Genomic DNA, 22,025 nt, shown 5'->3' with positions numbered 1-22,025 from the left:
ACATGAACTTACTAAAGCGTCTCAATGAAACAGTTGTAGGATTTTTTTAACAGGCAAAATAACATTCTTGGAAATGGCTGAACTTTCAAAACAATTTTTTAGCTGAAGCTTAAAAAAAAAGTAGCCTGAGACCAACAGCCCGCATGGAAAATTTCATCCCAAATGATTGAAGTTGGAAAAGTTATAAGCACTTGGAAACAGGGTCTTATAATGAAAAATATTGAGCAGCCTTAACTATCAGCATCACTATCAACTTTCTTAAGAATTCCTGTTTGATTTTGTAACCACAGAATTTTGGATTAGCATCTGAATCATTGCAGGCTTCCCTGAAAGAAACTTTTTTGAGACACTCCCATCTTTTTTTAAAATGTGAAAAATATATAATGATTCAGATTAAGGACTTACAAATGCAGAGCAGTGTTTGCATTCAAAGAAAAAGCGTACAAAAACAACCCCTTTGGTTTTATGAGGACAGGACAGAAGTTTAATCTTATAGCCAAGATGAAAATATATTTTGACCGCTTTGATATCAAAGTTTCATTCCACGTATTTCACAAGTCTGGCAAAAGGGAATTGTAAATGCTCCTTTACCTTGCACTGAATACAGATCCCAAAAGAGAGCTGAAGCACGTGGGAAGTGAAGTCTGTTCTGAGGATGCTATCCACTCAGGCTTTGCTTTTCAAGTGAGACAAGGAGCTGATGTGCTTATTTACAGGAGGGGACATAGTAAATGAGATGATGTGGCTGTTTATGTATTTAGTTAATGTTAATGAAGATGACACAGCTTATTGAGCTGATTTCCTGGCATTTATTACAAATAATCAGTTAATATGATATTGAAGATAGAAATAGAATAGGAAATGAGTGGTTAGATCTTTCAGTAGCTGTTAATAAGGAGACTGGAGACTACAGGGGAAGACATGGTTACCAGGCAGACTTCAGTTGAAGAGGAGCTTTGGATGTAAGGAAAAGTGAATTGGATGGGCAATCACTCAGCAGTGCTCCATATGGCTAGTAAACAGTGTACATTAGTCAGCAGAGTCACACTCGGAGATAGGTGAGCTTCAGAGCTGAATCTTTTCTTTTCTTTTTTTTTTTTGGTGGGGGGGGTTGTCCTTGGTTTAGGATTGAGGACATTTCAAGATACCTAGGAAACATAGGTACGGCTGCTTGATAGAGAAGGCTACACTGGCTCAGATCAGTGTCTGGTTCCTATCTAAATTCTTAGCAGATAGCCTGGAGCCTACAAAAAAGCATCCTAATTCAAATAGCTGTTTTAAATAAACCCTAACAGGAGTGAGCTAAGGAGGTACAGCTCAGTATTAGCAACCCTGAATAAACTGTTGGATTTTTATGAAAACAAATTGGATTAATCTCCACAGTTAGTCATAGAAAAATGCATTTGCATTTATATTAAAAGAATGCATAGCGTGCCAAATGATAACATTGTTTCCAATACAGGCACTCAGTCTGTGGTGCACAAAAGAGTGAGCCTGGCAAATTAAAATGCTATGGAAATATTTCAGCTTCCAGGTGAACAGAACTAACATGAACGTCATGTAACGCTGGGCAACACTAACTGGTTTCAATTGAAATTAGCTGGTTTTCACTCAGAGTAAGTAAATGTTCCAGCTTCCCTTCCCAAAATTTCCATCCTGGTCCATCCACTTCTGCAGACAAGCAGGAAAGGATCTCTAGATGATCACAGTTTGAGACCCAATGCTTTAATTCAGGTGTCAGCCTCCAGTCGTGTTAACAAATGTTACCATGGCTCCTCGACATTTAAACCCATTAGGTGGTTTACTCTGTGTATTACCTCTTCCCAATTCTAGTCATCCACAACACTGTAGGGAAAGAATCTTTCTTAATCATGAACAGATGGGGAAAAAACAGACTGTCTAATCTGCATATGCCGATCAGTGTGTCATTTTATTTTCTGGTGGCTCTATGACAGACTCCAGATCTGCTTTGAAAATGAAACGTGAATGTAAGGGCGATGAAGGATTCAAGTGTCTGACACCCAAAAATAGGAAGCTGCCGAGTGACTTGACGTGCTTAGGAATCTGGGGTTTCTTATTTATTTATTTGTATTCATTTTTAGGAGTCTAGGACTTCTCACCTAGCAGAATTTTACAAATAAAATTAACATAATCTCTAAATGCATGCATACAATTAAAAATCACTTAGCGCAATATAGCAAGTTAACTCAGGGCCAGCCCGAGGCCTCAGAAGATCTCTGCCTCAAGAAGAACCTCAGGCTTCCTAAACCATCCATCCATGTTGTGAAGATCAGCAAGCTCTGCTTCTGAGGAAAACGTTTAAAATATCAGGAAACCTGTGCAATGTTGAAAAACCAAAAGAGAGCTAATAGAAAATGGGATGTTGAGAACAGGAAATAAACTTTGCAGTGCTTCATCCAAGAAGCTAGGAAAAAACATAAGTGCTCAACTCAACCACATTTAAATCTCTCCTAGATGTTTTTCATCAATGTTAAGATAAACCTTTAGGAAAACTGAGATATTGTCAAGGGTTGCTTGTTGCTTTAAGACTAAAGAAACCAAACAGCACACTACAAGCAAACACACTGTAGGCTGTAATCTTTGGGTAGTAAACTAACAGCATCTCAGGCACTGATAATCCTTAGTTTGTGACTCCTGGAAGATCTACAAGGGGAATCCTTTTCCCTAATTTTTGCCTGCTTTCTTATCCTCCACTGCCAGAGTCCCCAGAGCACTCCTAGGAAAGGAGGACTGAGCACAGCTCCCTCTGAAGCCTATAAAGTGTATCCCTAAATCATCTGGAGGGGGCACAGGTAGAACTGGTTGGGAGATGTATCTTATTTCCTGCAATAACAAAACAGAAGTAAATGAAAATTTTTCATTTTTTGTCACAATTTGGTTGTGTAAAATTTTTTGGGTTTTGGAAGAAAAAACAACCCTGAACATTTTTTGGTTTTTTCATTTAAAAAAAAAGGGAAAAACAATAAAAAGCATTTTTCATAGAAAAAAATGCTTTTTTTTTTTTGGCCAGGTCTAGTCACAACAAATGACTCAGAGTGCTCCTTTCACTCAGGTGCTGAGCTTGGGATTTTATCTTGCATCCTTTGCATGGTGCGGTGGCTTGTTGTACACAGCCAAATACTGTGTTGGCTGGATAAATGTATTTTGTAAACATCTTAGGCGGTGATATGGTGCATGCATTTAACTTTGCTCAAAGGCACTGGACATCTCCTCACTTCTTGGCTGCTGTTTTTTTCTAGGGCATCGGGTACTGTTTATACAGCAATAGACATTGCCACAGGACAAGAGGTGAGTGCTAATATTAAATCCAGATTCTTATGTAATTCTTCAATATTTTTTCTTTTATCATGAATATTATGTCATACTCATTGTTCACATATAGCTTAACATTAAGGTATCAGTTACTTTGCTTTGCTATTGATTTAAATAGAACCAGAATCTCACCTTTAGTATGGCCAGTTGTTAAGTGGAATATTTTCCCTACCTACTCTTTCCTCAAACAAGTTCTTGCATCCTTTTAGATTTTATCTATCCCAACTAGCAACCTAGACTATTCCAGCATTCCTGGTTGTATTGCGGTATAGAGCGAAATCTGTAAAGGCATCCCAGATAACACCTATTGCTGGTTTACATATAGTTTTTGTTACTGATTTAACTACACTGGTTTTAGAAATTGATATAGGTAAAGATCCTGTAGTGTGGAAGCAGTTATACCAGTATAAAGGTATTTATATCAAAAGAGCTTATATCTGTAAATTTACAACACAAAAAACTTGTGTAGATCAGACTTTAGATTAGTGAGAATATAGATTGTGCATCCTCTAACCTAACTACAGACTTATGGATAACCCCAGGCTTGAAGATACCCAGGGTTTGTCAAACAGTTCAGCCCATCTCTAATTGGTATTAGGAATAAATACGGTTCATTGCAGTGACCTGAGAAAGTTGTCCAATAGCATTATTAAGCACTGCCAGAAAGTGTAACCAGAAAGAATATGAAAAGAGAAGTTATATCCTGCACAGAAGGACATGCTAGCTCTGTCTTAATTACTGAATGTATTAACACAACAACCTGTTGTCAGATTAGCTGATGGATGTTTCCGTCACTTGATTCCAATTTATCTTAATAATTGATTCAACTATAGTAATAACCCTTAACACTTATCTACAGCACTTTTCATCTTCAAAGTGCATTGCAAATATTAATTAAAGACAGAGCATTATTAAGCCACAATTTTATATTTTAGTGACATTGAAGTTGGTTGACCCAGACCATTAAAAACAAGAAAACTCAAAATTAAAGGTAAAGATCTGTCCTTAAAACATCTATTTATGCTTAGGTCATGTCTCACAGTACAAGACACTACACATTGATCTAATCGTGACCTTGCAATAGCTGGTCACGGTGCGGGGAGTGGAGAATGAATGAGATCTTAAATTAAGAATGTCTTGACTTTGAACTTCCCAAGTTTTGCTACTTTTAGTTGTCACCTTCATGTTCATTTCTTCTTTTTTTTCAAAGCAAAGTTTTTTAATTTATATAAAATCCTGTATAAAGGTCAACATTTGCAAGATTAGGTGACTAAAGTGAGACCCCTAAAGCTATATTTAGACATCCAAATAAAAATGGCATGATTTTCAGAGGTGCTGACCACCAAAGCATCCAGCGACTTCTCCCAGGATCAGACACAAACACATTAAACTGATTATGTGACTAATATACAGTAATGGGATTTGTATACGGGTTCCTGTACCCTTTAGAATGGTTTAGAATAGTTAACGTCTACCATGAAAATAGATGTTTAGGCCCCAATCCTGCAAACGTCTACACACGCGCTTAATTTAATCACAGAAATAATCCCATTGACTGACTGCTCATGTGCTTAACTTTAAGCACATGTATAAGTGCTTCGAGTATTGGGACCTTACCCAGTTCTTGTGGGAGGGGTCTATTTGAGGCGCCTTGTTTGGATGCCTTACAGTTCCTGCTCACTTGCATTCCAGGGGAGCGATTTCTTAACCAGGTTCAAAGAGGCCAACACAGAGCTGGAGTAGTGGCCATGAAAGGCTGCTTGTCCCAGGTTAGAAAGGCTGGATTCCATTCATTCCCCATTCAAACCCTTTGTTTTTTGGATTGGAGTGAATTTTGCCTCCGGTGCATATTATAGATGGGACAGATAACAGTTGCCTGACATTTTCTATTATAAGCCCTTGTTTTCAGTTGCCAGAGATCGGCTGCAGGCCACATTATTTCTGAAATTTTTTTAGACAAAATGGTTCAGCCATCTCTGAGAATGAGGCTATTGAAAACTACATTATTTTGTCCATGTTTAAAAATTCTGGCAACCTTTTCTTTGAGAATCTCTAGTGTCTCCATGCTTTGGAGCAGGGACTTGAAAGTTGGCCTTTCTATCAGGGATGTGCCTTTGCATCCCATTTGATAATCTGCTCAAATTTGGCAATGTTATAAGCGTTTGAAAAATCACTATGTGTGCTCAGAAGAGATGTCTTAGATTTTTAGCAGTTCATTTCCCCCAGATTCTGTCAGCACTGGGCATGCTCCAGCTGGGGTTGAGTAGCACTTTCCTTGAAGTTGCTGCTGTGGGCTGGGCCCCAGGGATGAAAGCAGAGAGACAATTACCACTCCCGCACGCCCAACGCTGGGTCCAGGCAGTGTGGAGAAGGAAGCTGCCTAATTCAAATGTGATGGGGACAAGAGCCAGGCTTGGGGTGAGGGTTAGGAGTAGATTCAGACAAGGAGGGTGGTGGATGGGGAGAAAAAGGGGAAACAGGGAGTAGGGATTGGGGGGAAACTGGGACTGGCTGGGCAAAGAGTGTGAGACTGGGATCTGGGTTGGGGAAGACTGGGACTGTCTGTGCAAGGAGACTGAGACTGGAAACCAGTGTGCAGGGGGAGAACTGGGACCAGCTGTGCAAGGAGAATGCGACAAAGAGTTGGGGAGAAGGGGGAGACTGAATGAAGAGCCCATGGAGGAAGACAATGAGGAGGGGGAACATAAGCAAGGGAGAGGTGGGAAGGTGACGGAAGGCCAGGGGTGGGAGGGAAGGAGATAGATTGGATGAGAAGCCAGGTTAGGGTGAACTGGGATTGGCTGGGCAAGGAGACTGGGAACTCAGGGGAGGGTGAAGACTGGGACTGGCCTGGAGAGTCTAGATGGAGAGACTACGACAGGTTGGTCAAGGAGAGTGGAACTGGGATAAGAAGCCTGATGAGTGGAGACTGGGACTGGGTAGGTGAAGAGAATGGGACTGGGATGAGCAACCGGGGTGGGGAAGAAGAGACAAGCCCGGGGTAGGGACAGTTCAGAGGACATGGCAAAAGAAGTCATACTTGGGGTGGATATGGGCAGAAGAATCTGCAGTCTGGGATGGAACCCAAGTTTTGCCTCTCACCATTCCTCTGCTATTTACAAACATCTGTGAAACCCGCTGGCAAAGTATCTCATTCCCTTCTAACATAGATTGTCATCCTCTATGTGGACCAAATTTTGCTATCAGCTACTTCATTAGCTCAAGTGGCAGAGCTCTGTGTGGTGGCTCTAGAGATTCTAACCCTGCTGATGACCTACCATGGTGCCAGTATGATGCTATGTGATGGAATATCTGGGTGGTGGGGGTTACAGGTTTTTGTTTGTTTGTTTGTTTTTTACAAACCTAGAAAATTGCACACAAGACTTCATTAAAAGACTGTTATTTAGGTTGCCAAATCAAGCACTCAAGTTAGGAAATGCCAGAATTAAGTATGTCTCTTCTGCCTTAATAGTGTTCTTTTAATGTCACTTTTTGTATGAATTTGATATATGCATTTTATATAATTTATGTAAGGGGAATAAATAATCTTCCCTGGGGAGAATAGTTATTGAACTTGTATTGTTGCCATACTATTGCAAGATGGTTTTATTTTTTTATTTTAATCAAAGTACCAAAATCACTAATTACATGCAAAAATGAATGCAATGAATTGAGGACATTTTGGAATAAGCGAGGACTGCAGAAAGTTAATGATATTAAGTAGCAGATGCCATTTTTAAGGCTGTTTTATGTACCTTACACAATAAGACGTGTAAGGCAGTGTACTCTGTAATTGGCACCCAAGTAGCAGGTGAAGTAGTGTGGATTTCAAAGTATAAAGCGTAGTATTGCAATGCAAGTTACTGAGCCCTAATAAAGGGACAGTTTGGTATAGTTCTCAGCTGCTCTGAAACATACGGTCTCAAACACATTTATTTCTTTTTCATTCATTGATGTTATTCAACTTAGTATGTAACAAAATGTCATTGTAGGTGGCCATAAAGCAAATGAATCTCCAGCAGCAGCCTAAAAAGGAACTAATTATTAATGAAATCCTGGTCATGAGGGAAAATAAGAACTCTAACATTGTTAACTATTTAGACAGGTAAGTTGTGCCAGTCGTTAGCATTGTAGAGCTTGTTTATATACGGTGCGTCAAAGATTTAGCCAGACCATTTTTTTTAAATTTTGTGTGCAAATGACCATTTGTGCACACAAAGCTGATCACTGAACATAAGGATCCATTTACACAAGCATACAGAAAACTCTCCTTCATGTGTGCATGTGAAAGATTCCCGCAAACTATGGAGACACAAGTTTTGAAGATTTTGACCAGCACGTGCCTTTACTGAAAACAGTATCAATAACTACATAAATCTGCACATTTTATTAGTAGGACACATTCTTCCTATTTTATAAAGTGGGCACTGGCATATAGTGATAGAATCTATGTCAACTGGTGCTTCCCACTAGGATACCATTCATGTAATTTCAGTGAAGACAAGATTCCTGTTGGGATTTTTTTCATTTTTTTTAAATGTTCATGTTTAAAGCACTTCAGAAACTGATGCTTTATCAGTTTTAAAATTGTTTTTGTATATCCATGGATGCTTCAAAAATGCACTCAAAAATGTTCTTGCTGTATTGTCACTTCTTTGCTTCTGAAAAACGTTACAGCTACTGCTGGATTGTGTTTTCTGCAGGCAGCACATGAAGGATTTCCTTTCCCTGGCTTTATATTATTCAAGGTTTTCCAAACTGTTGATCAAATTCCATCTTCAGACACCATTGGCTGCTGTGCATCTTATACCTTTTGTCGTTAATGGTTATATTTCTATATAAACAAGTAATGTGAGATGGCCTAGTTTTTAACATCCTTTACATTTTCTAAACTGCATTTTTACTATCTAAAGCCTGCTGAATAGTTAACGTAATTGCCTATAATGTATTACCTTTTCATTTGGACTACACACATTCTTCTAACACTGTGAACAGTTAATTATATCTGTATCAGAGGGGTAGCCGTGTTAGTCTGGATCTGTAAAAGCAGCAAAGAGTCCTGTGGCACCTTATAGACTAACAAATGTATTGGAGCATGAGCTTTCGTGGGTGACTACCCACTTCGTCAGATGCATGACACATGCACACATGACACATGCATCCGACAAAGTGGGTAATCACCCACGAAAGCTCATGCTCCAATACGTCTGTTAGTCTATAAGGTGCCACAGGACTCTTTGCTAGCTGGTTATCAATGAAAAATGCCAAATAGGCAAAGTCATCTGTGAGTTTCTTTTTGTCAAAACAGCTCTGTAAATAGTTGTGCTCACTGATGTGGTGGTGTGTTCATTTGCTTGTTTCAGCTACCTAGTCGGCGATGAACTTTGGGTAGTTATGGAGTACTTGGCGGGAGGCTCTTTAACGGACGTGGTTACAGAGACCTGTATGGACGAAGGACAGATAGCAGCTGTCTGTAGGGAGGTAAGAGGTGCCATGCATGGATGTGCTTGCTAGGATAGTGTGTAATGGTGTGGTAAGAATGTAAAGGATAAACAAAGATGTATTTTGAGATAAGTTGTCTTTGTAATATTGGAGAAGGAAGAAGGAAATCAGATCTATGTTCTGCTGAAAAATGTCATCCTTGTAGTAAAGTTCAGTTCTGATGGCACTTGTTGGTGATTTGGTAGTGTTTAGCTTTGCTTCTTTGAATGTTTACCTGCGGAAATTCAGCAGTGCACCTTATTCCTTGGCCTTTAAAGGGAAATAGTCTTGCCAGAGAATGTAAAAAACTGCCAGTAAAAACAAATGCTAATTTGTTCAAGTATGAGAAATTATGTGACTAAAAATATTTTAAAATCTGCCGTAGGTTGTAACCCCATAGTCTTTGTCATGCAGCGTTTTGCCAGTAGTGATCCAGTTCATACTGAAAGAACTTCTTTTCTTTTCTGGCAAATAATAGTTTGTCATATGGGATAGAGATGGCAAAATTCACTGTAGCAGCAATCATTCCGTCTGTGCTTCCAGGCTATAGTCTGTAACAATAATTGACATTTCTAATTCAAAATCTAATGTGCCTTCATTTAGAAAGTTATTATTCTAATAGTGTTGAAGCAGCAAGCTACTTCACTTGACAGCACAATATTCTGCCATTACTCACAATTCATCTAGAAATTACATCTTTTAATGATATTTTTATCCCCCCATATAATGAAATCAGGCCATTAATTTTTACCTTTATGTTCCTTTTTTATATCAGTGCCTGCAAGCACTGGATTTCTTGCATTCAAACCAAGTGATCCATAGAGACATCAAGAGTGACAACATTCTTCTCGGGATGGATGGATCTGTCAAATTGAGTAGGTGTTCTTGCTCAGGTGGCATTATTCCAGTGGTGGTTGTGGAATTGCTAACTGACTGCTAGTTATCGGAAGGAAGTGATAGTACATTGGCCACTGCAGCCAAGAAATGTTTCATTTTAGAATAATTTTAACACCACGGGGATATCTCAGAACCTCAGAATTTTGAGGTGACTCAAAATTATTTGACTATATTCGGAGCCCAGAGTTCTGATCTAAGGGCCTGAAAGACATGGAGTTTCTTACATAAATAAGAGCTGTAGAGTCCAACTTTGTTAAAAGAACTGAAATGGTCAAATTCAATAGTTGTTTGGCTATATCCTGTTATGTAAGCAAGAGCGTGGCCATGTTTCCAGCCAGATACCTTGATGCATTCTTGTGCGGAGCATGGAATGTTTGTATTTGTTTGCTTCATAGCCCAAGTTGGTGTTAACGGTATTTTTTTCCTTCTCTGCAGCTGATTTTGGGTTTTGTGCTCAGATCACACCTGAGCAGAGTAAACGGAGCACAATGGTGGGGACTCCCTACTGGATGGCACCGGAAGTAGTGACAAGGAAAGCATATGGCCCCAAAGTTGACATCTGGTCATTAGGGATCATGGCAATAGAAATGGTGGAAGGAGAACCCCCGTACCTTAATGAAAATCCTCTCAGGGTAAGGTGCAAGCGGAATCGTATAGCACTGGCCTTCTATGCTGTCCCACTTTTAGATGCAAAATCCTGTCCAAACCACACAAGCTCGATATCGTTTCAACAGTATCATTGCAGCATACCAGTATACACTGTTGCTATAGGCACATAAATGAGGGAAGAGAAGTGACATGGAGTTATTCTCAATATGTGTCATTTTTGCCTTCAGGGCTGCTAAAAAATTCTCAGTATGTCTGCTTGTTTTCTGAAAGCTCCTTCTGCTGTATCTCTGATGACAAGAATCTTTCTGAGTCCAAGTTTCTCCAGCTGATGGAGTCTTGTGAAAAGAATTTCAACCAGAACGGGAGGGAGGAGAATTTTCCCAAACACAGATCAGTGTATATTTGTTAAATAAATGAAATGCCTTATCTTATAGTGAAATCTGTAATTACTTATTAGTAAGTGCAGTTTTAAAGTTACGTTTTAACACAAATATTGGTAGTAAAAAAATTGGGGCATTTATACTATGGAGCAGTTCACATTTTTGTCCTAAGAAATTTAGTCCTTTCCTATGTTAATCAATTTGCATATTAAATGAGTGAATATTAAGGGACAATCTTACATAATTGTATGGCTGAACGAACACCCAGTTAAACACTTGCCTCCTTCCCTGGGGTGGATTCCTGGAGTGGTACAGCAGCCCACGTTTACCAGAGGAAGTACAGCTTGTATCTCCTATCCCGTGGCATGAGGAGGAATTCAGACCATGGATTAACATTTCATAAATAATTCTAGATTTGCGTAGAGAGAATATCAGAACAAAGCATGGCCTCTAGGTTCTCTCCTGGGGTACGTCTATGCTGCAGCAAAAAATCTGCGGCACCAAGTCTCAGGCCTTGGGTCAGTTGACTCGGGCTCAGGCAATGGGTAGGGTTGCCAGTTTTGGTTGGACGTATTCCTGGAGGTTTCATCACATGATAATCTTTAATTCCTGGGGACTCCAGGACAGTCCTGGAGGGTTGGCAACCATAGCAGTGGAGTCAAACATTGCAGTGTAGACACCTGGGCTTGGGCCGTAACCCAGGCTCTGAGACCCTGCCCCCTTATGGGGGCTCGGAGCCTAGGCTCCAGCCCAAGTCCAAATATCCACACTGCAGTTGTATAGCCCCGTGAGTCCAGGTCCCACAAGCCAGCGTCAGCTGACCCAGGCCAGCCTTGGCCGTGCCACAGGCCTTTTATTTCAGTGTAGACATGCTCACAGGTTCTGATCTGTGATATCCAGCCTGCACACATCAGCCCACAGACCGCTGCCTCTGAACAAACTGGTAGATGAACAAAAATAACGTTGGAGGCGAAACTGTGTTGGTCATGGCCATTAAGGAAAAGAACAATAAGGATGAAGCCGCCCTTAGGGCTTTAACAAACTTGACGTTGCAGAGCCTTTTGCAAAAGGTTCTCGATTCTTTTGGAAAGCCACAGTTTGGGGGTAGGCGGTGCTAAGTGTGGAAGGGCTGCACGGTGGGCTTTCCTTCGCTTGGACACCATAATTTGCACCTGCAGAATGCATCTGTCCAGTGCTTTCTGCACCACTGCACGGAGGCACTGTGAGGGAAGGGACATGGCGAGTGGATTGATAATTACTAAGTGGGAACCCCACCTCCAAAAGGCCAGGGCAGTGGACACTATTACTGCAGCCCTGGGGCTAAAGCAGTGGCCTCTGAACAGAACCAGATGTGCTCTGCTCCTTTGTGGGGAGAATGATTCCATACTCCATCATCTTCCTCAGGGAACCCTTGCAGAAACCTTCATGCCCAGGATTTGGCCTAAAATCTGGCAAGGAAAATTAGCATCACTGAAGTCTCCAGCTGGCCCTCTGAAATGCAGCTGATTTTCACCTGCTGCAATCTCCCTACTGTATGATATCAGCGAGCGGATTAGGATTCCTCTAGAAGCTGCAAATCAATTATTGCAAAGCTAATTAGGCTTCTCATCTGTGACTGCATTCAAATTCAGTTATACCTCTTCCCACCCAGGTTACATCAAAGAGGTGGTCTCTCTCCCTGCTGAAGTTATGATTTCTTGGCAAACTCTAATTCCCGGAAGTAAACTCTTCGGGGCATCCTCAGTGACGGGTCCATGCCTCTGAAACCAGCTCCCATGGATGGTCTGGGGAGCTTCTAGGCATAGACCTGTTTGGCCAATTTGCTGGCAGATTTATAGGTCATTGTAATGGTTGTGTTTAAGGGTTTGTCTGTGTTCAGGGAGTTCTGCAAAGCTTTAAACTGAAGGGTTGATACTTTATTTTGTGAATAATTGTTTTAATAATGCAAGGTGCCCAGGTGCTTTAGTTGCTGGCACCAATATAAATGTATAAATAAATAATAAAGGCATTTAAAGGTCATTAATCATCGTCAGAGTTAATAGCCGTCCTGATGCAAAAGCCTGTGTCATTTCCCAGGCGCAGGGGAAACGCATTCCACTTTGAACTACAAGTGTTCAGAGACAGTCTATGACACGTGCCCTTTTCTGGCCTCTGGAGATCCTGATTTGCTTCCAGTTTCATGAATACAGCCTGCAATAGTGTTACTCTCTTTTCACAGTGATTTTCACTGTGCCAGACGTGCACTCAGGCCCTGAGATACAAGCCTGAGTGCACAAAAACACAATATACTTTTAAATCCATGTTGGATCTCCCAAGCTTCAATTAAAAACCCCCATTTTTCTTCTTTTTTATCTGTGAGTCACCTGTTGCAGTAATTGCATTAATTTTCATCAAAAATTGCAAAATATTTCTAAAGTGCTTTGGACGCTACAGTTCCCAGCCTGAGTCTCCTCATAAATTGATCCTAACACACGTGGGCATGAAAATGTGACCCATATAAGGTTTGTATCTAACTTTCCCAAATCGCAGCTATAACTATCTGCTGAATCCTTCCTGGTTTTTTCTCTATGCCAAATGCTTACTGCCCCTTTGCAGTTCAGTTACTACCAATGTGAAATCTGCTCACTTCCTATATACTGGACATTTTTTTCCTGCCCTGCTTTGCAAGACATAAATGATACAATTCCCTCCTTTCCCACTTGCCCTGAAATATTAAAAAAGTGGAATGCCTGGCTAAGGATGACTATTCCTCATGACTCATGTATTGTGATGAAATCAGCACAGTGAGTCAGCTTCTAAAAGGGCTACTGCATTTCACCTGCAGCTCCTGTTTGACTTGGAATTCAAAACAGGGCAGATGCAACTCGTATATCGATACTAAGCCTACAGCAAACAGAAGGGGATCAGTAAGTTTTAAAGTCCACTGGAAACAAAAAAGTCATCTGACCTCTTGAATAGCTCCAGTCTGGATGGAGTCATTCAGGTGATAAAAGCTGAAAATGATCAGTTCAGCTATGAACTGGGCAGTCCTCAGACACAGTGGCACAGGTTTGAACAATACCAGTGTAAATCCATAGATAGCTGCAAAGTCAAATTTACTCTGGATGGATAGTGGTGTAAATGAAACCTGAATCTGTCCTGACATTCTAGGTACCCTCTAAGATCAAAGCAAATATCTGCTTGAGTAAGGCAGTTGCTCTAAAAGGGTAACTTTTAGGCCTAGGAAGCCTTGCTCTATGTTTAAGATGGTAATAAAAGTGGATTTGGTGACTCTCTGTTTGAATGCTAATAGGACAGAACTGGTACTATTTTAACAGAAACATTGTTTTGGGCGGGAGGGGGGGGGAGATTTCCAGGCCTCCTCCTATTCTGAAAGTCCAAGTGCAAAGAGTTGGTAGGGTTCCATAGGTCCCTTTTGTAACCTACTAAAGGATTCAAACTGTCAGTGTCATAACAACATCCTGTAGTCGCATAACAGGCTTGTGCTATAGGTTTTCAACTTTCTAGGCCTCTATCACAAGTGAAATGTGTCTAATGATCTTCACTCAGGCCTCATTGGATATGTTCCCTTTGCAGGATATCCAGAGCGAACATATTGGGTTTTGGAGAGCAGAATGAAAGTACAAGACATTGTTAGAGGTCCATAGATGTGTCCTCAGCTCATGACAAACCTATGCTGCTCCTTATCCAGCAGCATTAAGGACCGTATTTTCAAATATGAAGGGGCACAAATGCATGTGCAATTGTGTGCCATGCTTCTATTTGTTGATGATGTGGTTGTGTGCACAAACTGAGTTTTTGTGCGTTCAAATGACCCAGTGGATGCTTAGTCAGGGCTCCATGGAACTTGCTGTGGAATTCAACCCTTGCCACTGAATGCTTAGCTTGCTTCAGAATCTTAGCTTTCACCTTTATTTTTATTTTGTTCCAACTATGTTTCTACGCCTTTGGGTTTAGAAGGTGACTTTGAAAATGTGAAACAAGCATAACGCATATAGTTCTAGCTTTCTGAGTCTTCAGACTCCCTGAAACAATCACTTTTGAAGTGTGAACTAGCTCGTTCATCTCAATGGGCTGCATACTCTGAAACAAAGAATACAGTTGAAATGTCTGCATTAACTAGTTAGTTTCTTAGCCCTGGTCTACACTATAGAGTTAGGTAGATGCAAGGCATCTTAAATTGACCTAACTTTGAAAGTGTCTGTACTAAAATTTTGCTCCCGCCGATGTAACTCGCTCACTACACCGACTGAATAACTCCACCTCCACGAGAGGTGTAGAGCCAGTGTCAATGTAGTTAGGTCGATGCAGTGTCAGTGCAGACACTGCGTTGATTACATCAACTGTTGCTGGCTTTCAGGAGCCATCCCACAATGCCCCACACTGACAGTTCAGTCGGTGCAAGCGCTCCTGGTGAGGACGCACACCGCTGACACAAGGAGCAAAGTGTAGACGTGCACAAGTGATATCATTACTGTGACGGCTGTATGCTGACATAAGTTAGGTCAATTTAATTTTGTATTGTAGACATGCCCCTATACTTTTGCCAAAACATCCAGCTAATGTGCTCAGCCAGCAGTCCCAAACTTCCCACCCCTCCCCCTGGTGATCAGAGCCCCATTGTCACTTGCCCCGCTGGCAGAACCTTCAGTTTACTCTCTAGCAACTTGTACCATGCAGCTGTCCATCTACTTTGTGTACCTGGTAAGTGGGCATGCAGAATGGGCATGCAATTGTAGGTATTTTGAAAATCAAGTCCTAAATTTCCCTATTTTCCTCTCTGAATTGATAACTGGTGCACTGCACTTGAGTTATGATACAAAATCACAGTGATAACCAGTTGTCCAGAATGAATGGAAGTATCTACTGCATCACTCTGTCATATGGAAGCGGTGTTTAAGGGAACAGTGAGCGCTGCAGACATGCACTTGGATTATTCCTTGTTTCTTTGAAATATGTGTTTAGACCTGCTCTACACTTTAAATGTTTTGCCACTCCTCCCCCATTGCAGGCACAACTTATGCCAGCAAAAAATTGCTTTTGTTGGGCTAGAAAATGCAATAAGCTACATGGACAAAAGCCATTTATGCGTCTACACTAGGGTTTTTGCCAGCTTAGAAGTGTCACTCAAAAATCACACCTGTAACTGACATTGCTTTGCCAGCAAAAGTTGCGAGTGTAGACCTGGCCTTAAACAGGAATACATATTAGACGTTGAGGTTAATAGGTGAAACCCTCTGGTTTAATGTTTCTCTAGGCTTTGTATCTGATAGCTACTAATGGAACCCCAGAACTTCAAAATCCTGAGAGACTCTCTGCTGTGTTCCGAGACTTTCTGAACCGCTGTCTGGAGATGGACGTAGACAGACGAGGGTCTGCCAAGGAGCTTTTGCAGGTAAAATGGGCACAGGTGTGGGAGGTGATTGCAAAGTGAAAAGTCCGTGTCAGTGGTGGCATTTGTGTCCTCCAAATATGGAGCCCCACTAGCTATACAAGGAGTTGGTGTAGTCGGATCTTCATAGTGCATTACACTTCAAGCTTGGCACTTTTCACACCGGCAATAGCTGTTCTGTAATGTGTATCATTTTCCTTTTCAGAACCAGGTAACGGCATTTGAATAGGGCAGGGAAACGGGGGGGGGGGGTGAGATGGGGCTGATGCTCCTCCACTTACCTGGGTTCAGTTAAGGAGGAAATCCTTTGAAGTTAACCAAATCTGAAACACAGGTGTAAATGAGATGAGAGTCTGGCCCCAGAGATGAGAGGCCAATGTGCACTCTGTCACCTAGCACCCTGTAGTCTGAATTTTGCCTTCATGCAAAAGGCAACTGATGTGAACCTGCGTCTCAGAGGTTCTGAATACAGGATCTGGGCCTGCAATAAGATTGGGCCAAATTCATCCCTGGAGTCGCTAGAATTGCACCAGAGATGAATGTGTCCTTCGCGTTTTGAAAAGTTCCATAGTATTGTGTCTTTTTAAATTAGAGCCTAAGTATGGTGCAAGCACAACAAAAAAGCTGCTTGAAAGTTAGGGTAAATGGGCTGTGAATGGAAAATAATGAATAATTTTTCTTTCTGTTTCTGTTTTTAATAGCATCCATTTTTGAAATTAGCCAAGCCTCTCTCTAGCCTGACTCCTCTCATCATTGCAGCAAAGGAAGCAATTAAGAACAGCAGCCGCTAGCATTGTGGACTGGCTTTACCCCAGGCCAGATCCCTCCAGAGCAGGACTGAACAAAACTCTGTAAAACCTCAATTCTTGTGCTGCAGGACAGGCAGACATAAGGACAAACGAACAGTCACAGTCATGATGGAGGCCAGCTGTTTTCCAGCTCTTCGAGGACTAGAAACCTATCATGTGTCTTCTTCCTGCTCTCTGATTTCTTAATTTATTTCTCAGATGAAACAGGGCCCAAAACCGAGCTGCCAGGACAGAAATCGCCTTGTTGTCTCAGCCATCTCCACGATCAAATGAACTCAGTAGCGAGACTCCCAGTGACCATCCTGTGCATTTCACTGTTAAACGATTGGTTGGTTCTTAAAGATTCACAATCACTTTTCTGAGTTTTTTGGTTTGGTTTGGAATGGAAGAAGGGTCCCTCCTGCATTGAGAAACCTCCTTCAAGCTGAGTTGTCTTTTGAATACAACCCATTCGCTAGTATTTGCCCATTCATGGTACTGTTAGATGGTAAGGATGAAAGTGAAAGTGCTTTTCCAGCCAAAAATAAATCAGCCGCCGAGCAGGAAGAGCATCCTGATGAGATACACGCTTTCAACCGTGAACATACAGAGTTTGGGTCCTTGGCAGCATGATTTGTGCAATTAACAATGGTACTTTTGCCTTGGTGAAGTTCTTGTAAACTGAAAAACAGAAAGGTCAGCAAGTTTGCTCAGAAAGGGCTCGTCTGCTACAAAGCTGTAATACAAATGGCGGCCCAGTCTTGCTAGGTGCTGAATCTCTCCTGCAAAGTGCTCAGCACACAACTTCCCCATCGGTGAGATAGAAGGGCAGTTGAGGATGCTCTGCCCCTTTGCAGACGGGAGGCACTCAGCACCCTGCGGGATTACACCAGCTGTTCATAGCATGAGACCCTAACCAACAGTAGGCTGAAATCTGCTATCGGCTGCCTCCATGCCACTGCAGCCCTATTTAAATTTGGGTTTGCACAGATGTAATAGAGGGGCAGAATTCAGCCTAGCGATTCTTTGAACCGAGTTTGCCCATCCCCATGGCTGGCGTTTGGAAAGGACAGGTAGCATCTGTAAAATTCCCAATCAATTAGGCAGCCCAGTGCTCTAAACTGTTACTCCGATGAGTGCCCCTTAGTCATGTGAATAATCCTATTGAGCTCTGCTGCCAATGCAACAAAGGATGGTGGAGGAAATGTATTTAAACAAGCGGTTTTGTAGTGCTGGGTGAAGGGAGGGAAAGGTAAATGCAGACTAGAGTACATCAATACTCTTAGGCCATAAACTGGGTCAGCCTTTACCTCTCCCCTCAATGCATGCACCAAACTCACCTTAATGCTAGTATGTGTATGTTGAGGAGAGAATAATGGCTGGAAATGACTGAGGATTGTACTGGCTCATAAATTTATTTGTAAAGGAGCAGAATAGCTTAATTAACAATTTGTATTATGTGAACGGACAGACCTGGTTGGTGTTCACTCAGCAAAATATTTGCTGCTGGATTTTAAGGTTAATACTACATTTAAAAATCAAAGCCCTTCGAAACAACAGTAGGATGTGGCTATTGGTAGTGGGGAGCCCGCCTCTGTAAAAATAATAATAAATCCTCGAATGTAGATCAACGTGACTTCACATTCAGTTTCCGATACTGCAAGGAGCTGAGCGTTCCTGAGAGGTACTAAGCATCCTCAACTCATGTTGCAGTTTGTAAGAGTTAAGTGTGCTCAGCCCTTTCCTGGATTAGGCCTTGAGCCTTCGTTTGGCTTGGGATTTTTTAGTGAGATCTTTGGGTTGTGACTTTCATTAATATTGCCAATTGGCTGACCCTCATTATTTGTCCACCTCAGTTTCTTTGGGGCTTGACTGAGGCAGTGTTTATTAGTTTACCATTCTCAGCTGCTAGTTAACTTTCCCCCATCTCCTGGGATGCAGAACAAGTTTTTGTTTTATGCCCAAATATGTAAAGATTCTTCTTCTGTAGTGGGATCATTTTTGTCTTTGTCAGCTCAGGTTAGACATCTAGGAGATGGGAGTTTAGGGTTCTTTGAAAATCCAGTGATTCAAGCTCACGAAGGCACAACCTTATTTTGTAAAGAATCAATCGTAAAGAAATAAATTTAAATTCCACACAGAAGTAAACAAGTGACAGTTTCTATTTCCAGGGTAGTTTTTTCTTGTCTTTGTATCCACAAAGGTGCGTACATCCGTCCCTTGAAAGGAAAGCACTTTCTGTGGAGCATTTCTGCTGGATATCCAGGACAAATCTTTTTTTGGGGAGGTTATGCTATTCCATTTGCTGGGTTTTTTCCCTAGTTGTTTTCTTCAGCTATAAATATTTTGCCTTTTTATCCCAGCCCCACCCTTCAAAGAAAAAAATTAAAAAGGTATAATCAAAGATATACACTTCAAAATGGTATATGCTCCAGTGTGTGAAATATTGTTGACACTGGCTTTTTAAATGCAGCTGCTTTAATAAGAGGCCTTAATTTTTATTTTATTTGTAAAAATATTTATTTTATTTTGCAGCAGCAAATCCAGAGATTTTACTTTTTAAAAAAATTCCTAGTATGCCGACAAGATTCAATAGAAATCCAGTTCCTGCCAGTGATTGCATCCAGCACACAAGCTATAATTGCCCAGCTGAGTACTCTGTAAAAGGGACCAATTACTTGATGTCCCTTTATATAAGGGAGTAGTAGCATTCCTAAATCTCTTCGCTTGGGAGATTCTGTGGCACTAAATGCTTCAAGCCAGTGGATGCAGAAAGATAGCAGCGGCTTTTATATCCTCCTGGATTTGGAGGCAGACGTGGAAGTGGAAAACAATCCTGAAAGAGACAGGCCTTGTGCGTGAATTACAGAATTGAAAAATAGCACATCAGGATAGGCATTGCCTTTGCAGAACGAAAAAGACGCAAGCAATCAGATGAGTCTCTGGTACCATCTTGTTTTTTGAGAGCCATCCCTGGTTTAGGCAATTATTTATGTATATTTTAAGGAGTATTAGAGATAAGCTGTTCCTCCTGTCAAAAGCATATATAAAGACAAACATACTGTACATGTTTCAGACACTTTCATTCCAGGTATTAATAGACTGGTTAATTGCCTTTTCCTATTTTATTTTTAAATTCATAATACAATAAAGAACTTCCAGATCTCAAATGTTGTTCCAGTCCCCGGAATGATGAGGTGTGAAAACAGCCGTTAGCGCGCCAGGGTTCCGACAGGTCCGAAGACAGGAGCAAGAAACCTGTAAAATCAGGGAAGTTTGAGAAGCACAGGACAGATTATTTATTTAAGAAAATGGAAAAGGAAGAAAAAAAAAAAAGCCTTACATGTAACAAGGCTTCTGCCTGCATTCACAGGAGCCAGAGGAATTGCTGGATCTTACAGTGCTCTCAGGTTTTGGTCACAGTATCGGGCAACGGTTGCGTTATCACCTGTTGTGTCTTTCTGCTTTTGTAAATACGTATGTGTCTGTTTTCCATCACTGGCTACTGGTTGGCCAAATCTCATTGTACACAGATGAGCTCAGTTATTTATTTATTCTGTTGTTGTTCAGGTTTCTTTGAGGCTAGTGAGAGCACCTTAACATTATAGTTCCTATCAGCCCGTCCCGCCAGTTTCTGCCCCAAGCACATTCCAGTCACTAACGAAGGGAAATATTAAATCATATCCAATTGCCTATGTAGCTGTTACTTCCAAAATGGAGTCATAGTTTTGGCTACATAAGGACTATTCCTCAATATTGCACATGAAACATGTAAATAAATATATTTCTTTGCTCAGCGGGTTTGCATACAACTTGGTTGACAAGCCAGAGAGATTCCATAAAATCTACCAGAGAAGGCAGGAGGAAATATTGCTTTGCTTGAAACACCAGGGCATGCACAGCAAAGCTAGATTAGCCTTTATGAGCTGTATAAAAGGCCACTAGCCTGCATCTTTCCCCAATGGAGTATCGTTCATTCACACTCAGTAACTTAAAGATGGGCGGTGGGGGGAAGTGACAAAGGCCCAGAAGCAAAACCTCCAGCTTCCAAGATAGTTATTCTCTTGGACTGGGCAAGTAGCTTCATTTTTAAACCATATTTTTCAGGACAAGGGAAAGGACCTTTGTGTTTCAAGAACGACCGTTCCGATAGCTCGCTCGGGTTTCTACCAGAACATCTGCATCTTGAGATCTTCAAGTATCTTTAAAACACCTCATTGCTCATGCCTGTCCTTGATCTAAAGTGATAGTTCTCTAGGTGAACCCTGCAGACTCTTGCTTACACCTTCCCCTGTTTATGAATGGCTCAGAGATGAGCCAGCAAACTGGGGTTGTGTTACAAATGCATAAACCCCTACTTGGAGGTAAAATCTACCTGTTTTGGCTCAACGCACAGGCGTGTGGATCTTTGGGAAAAGCTGCAGTCTCAAAAAGGGTGTGGCAGGGTGGGGGAAAGAAGTTTGTTCTCTTCATTGGTGCCTTCTGGTCAGACATCGGTCTGATTCTGCAAATACTGTCACTGCTTAGCTATTCTTCTGAGTAAGCACCATGTTTCAGAATCTGATGGTGACTTAGGGCAGGTCTATACTTACCTGCCGGGTCGACGCGTAGCGTTTGACTTCTCGGAGTTCAAACTATCGCATCTAATCTAGACGCGATAGTTCGAACTCCGAACACGCTCCTGTCGACTCCGGAACTCCACCACCGCGAACGGCGGTGGCGGAGTCGACGGGGGAGCCGCGGACTTCGATCCCACGGCGTCTGGACGGGTGAGTACTTCGAACTAAGGTAGTTTGAGTTCAGCTACGCTATTCGCGTAGCTGAAGTAGCGTACCTTAGTTCGACCCCCCACCCTAGTGTAGACCAGGCCTAAGGAAATAGTGGGTAAGATAATATATTAATGTTAAAGTTGCTTTCATGAAAAATGACCTCTTTTACTTTTGGCACACGGTGGCTTTGCACCTGACATTTTCCCAAAGGATTAAAAATGCCTGTATTAGCGTCTGTGTGCCAGGCGCAGCTGTCTCCAAGCCAGTGGGGCCCACATTCATAGCCACTCATGCTTAGTGCTCAATTACTGCAAGGCCTGGCCAGTGACACCTGCTTTTACCAGTTGCCTACTGAATGGTGTCAAAGCAAGTAGGG

General features: G+C 41.6%; 1 protein-coding gene across 5 annotated transcripts in view; it reads left to right on the top strand.

Moving 5' to 3' along the window:
• The window catches only part of PAK3 (p21 (RAC1) activated kinase 3), a 180,340-nt gene extending 158,831 nt beyond the window's left edge, over positions 1–21,509 (top strand). For 4 of the 5 annotated variants that reach the window (XM_039488709.1, XM_039488710.1, XM_039488708.1 and 1 more), the window contains 7 exons: positions 3,261–3,309; positions 7,326–7,438; positions 8,697–8,814; positions 9,590–9,689; positions 10,147–10,343; positions 15,958–16,095; positions 16,794–21,509. In XM_039488709.1, the coding sequence (XP_039344643.1) occupies positions 3,261–3,309; positions 7,326–7,438; positions 8,697–8,814; positions 9,590–9,689; positions 10,147–10,343; positions 15,958–16,095; positions 16,794–16,883 (805 nt within the window). In that variant the 3' untranslated portion in view covers positions 16,884–21,509. Of the gene's footprint in view, positions 1–3,260; positions 3,310–7,325; positions 7,439–8,696; positions 8,815–9,589; positions 9,690–10,146; positions 10,344–12,351; positions 12,574–15,957; positions 16,096–16,793 lie in introns of those variants that run through there. The other variant, XM_039488711.1, reaches the window with a different exon arrangement.
• Positions 21,510–22,025: the final 516 nt, after the last annotated feature.

Source organism: Mauremys reevesii, linkage group 9 (genome assembly GCF_016161935.1).
Source record: "Mauremys reevesii isolate NIE-2019 linkage group 9, ASM1616193v1, whole genome shotgun sequence".
Classification (NCBI taxonomy): domain Eukaryota; kingdom Metazoa; phylum Chordata; order Testudines; family Geoemydidae; genus Mauremys; species Mauremys reevesii.
The sequence above is the reverse complement of the archived record's forward strand: the minus strand, read 5'-3'. Positions and strand labels throughout refer to the sequence as shown.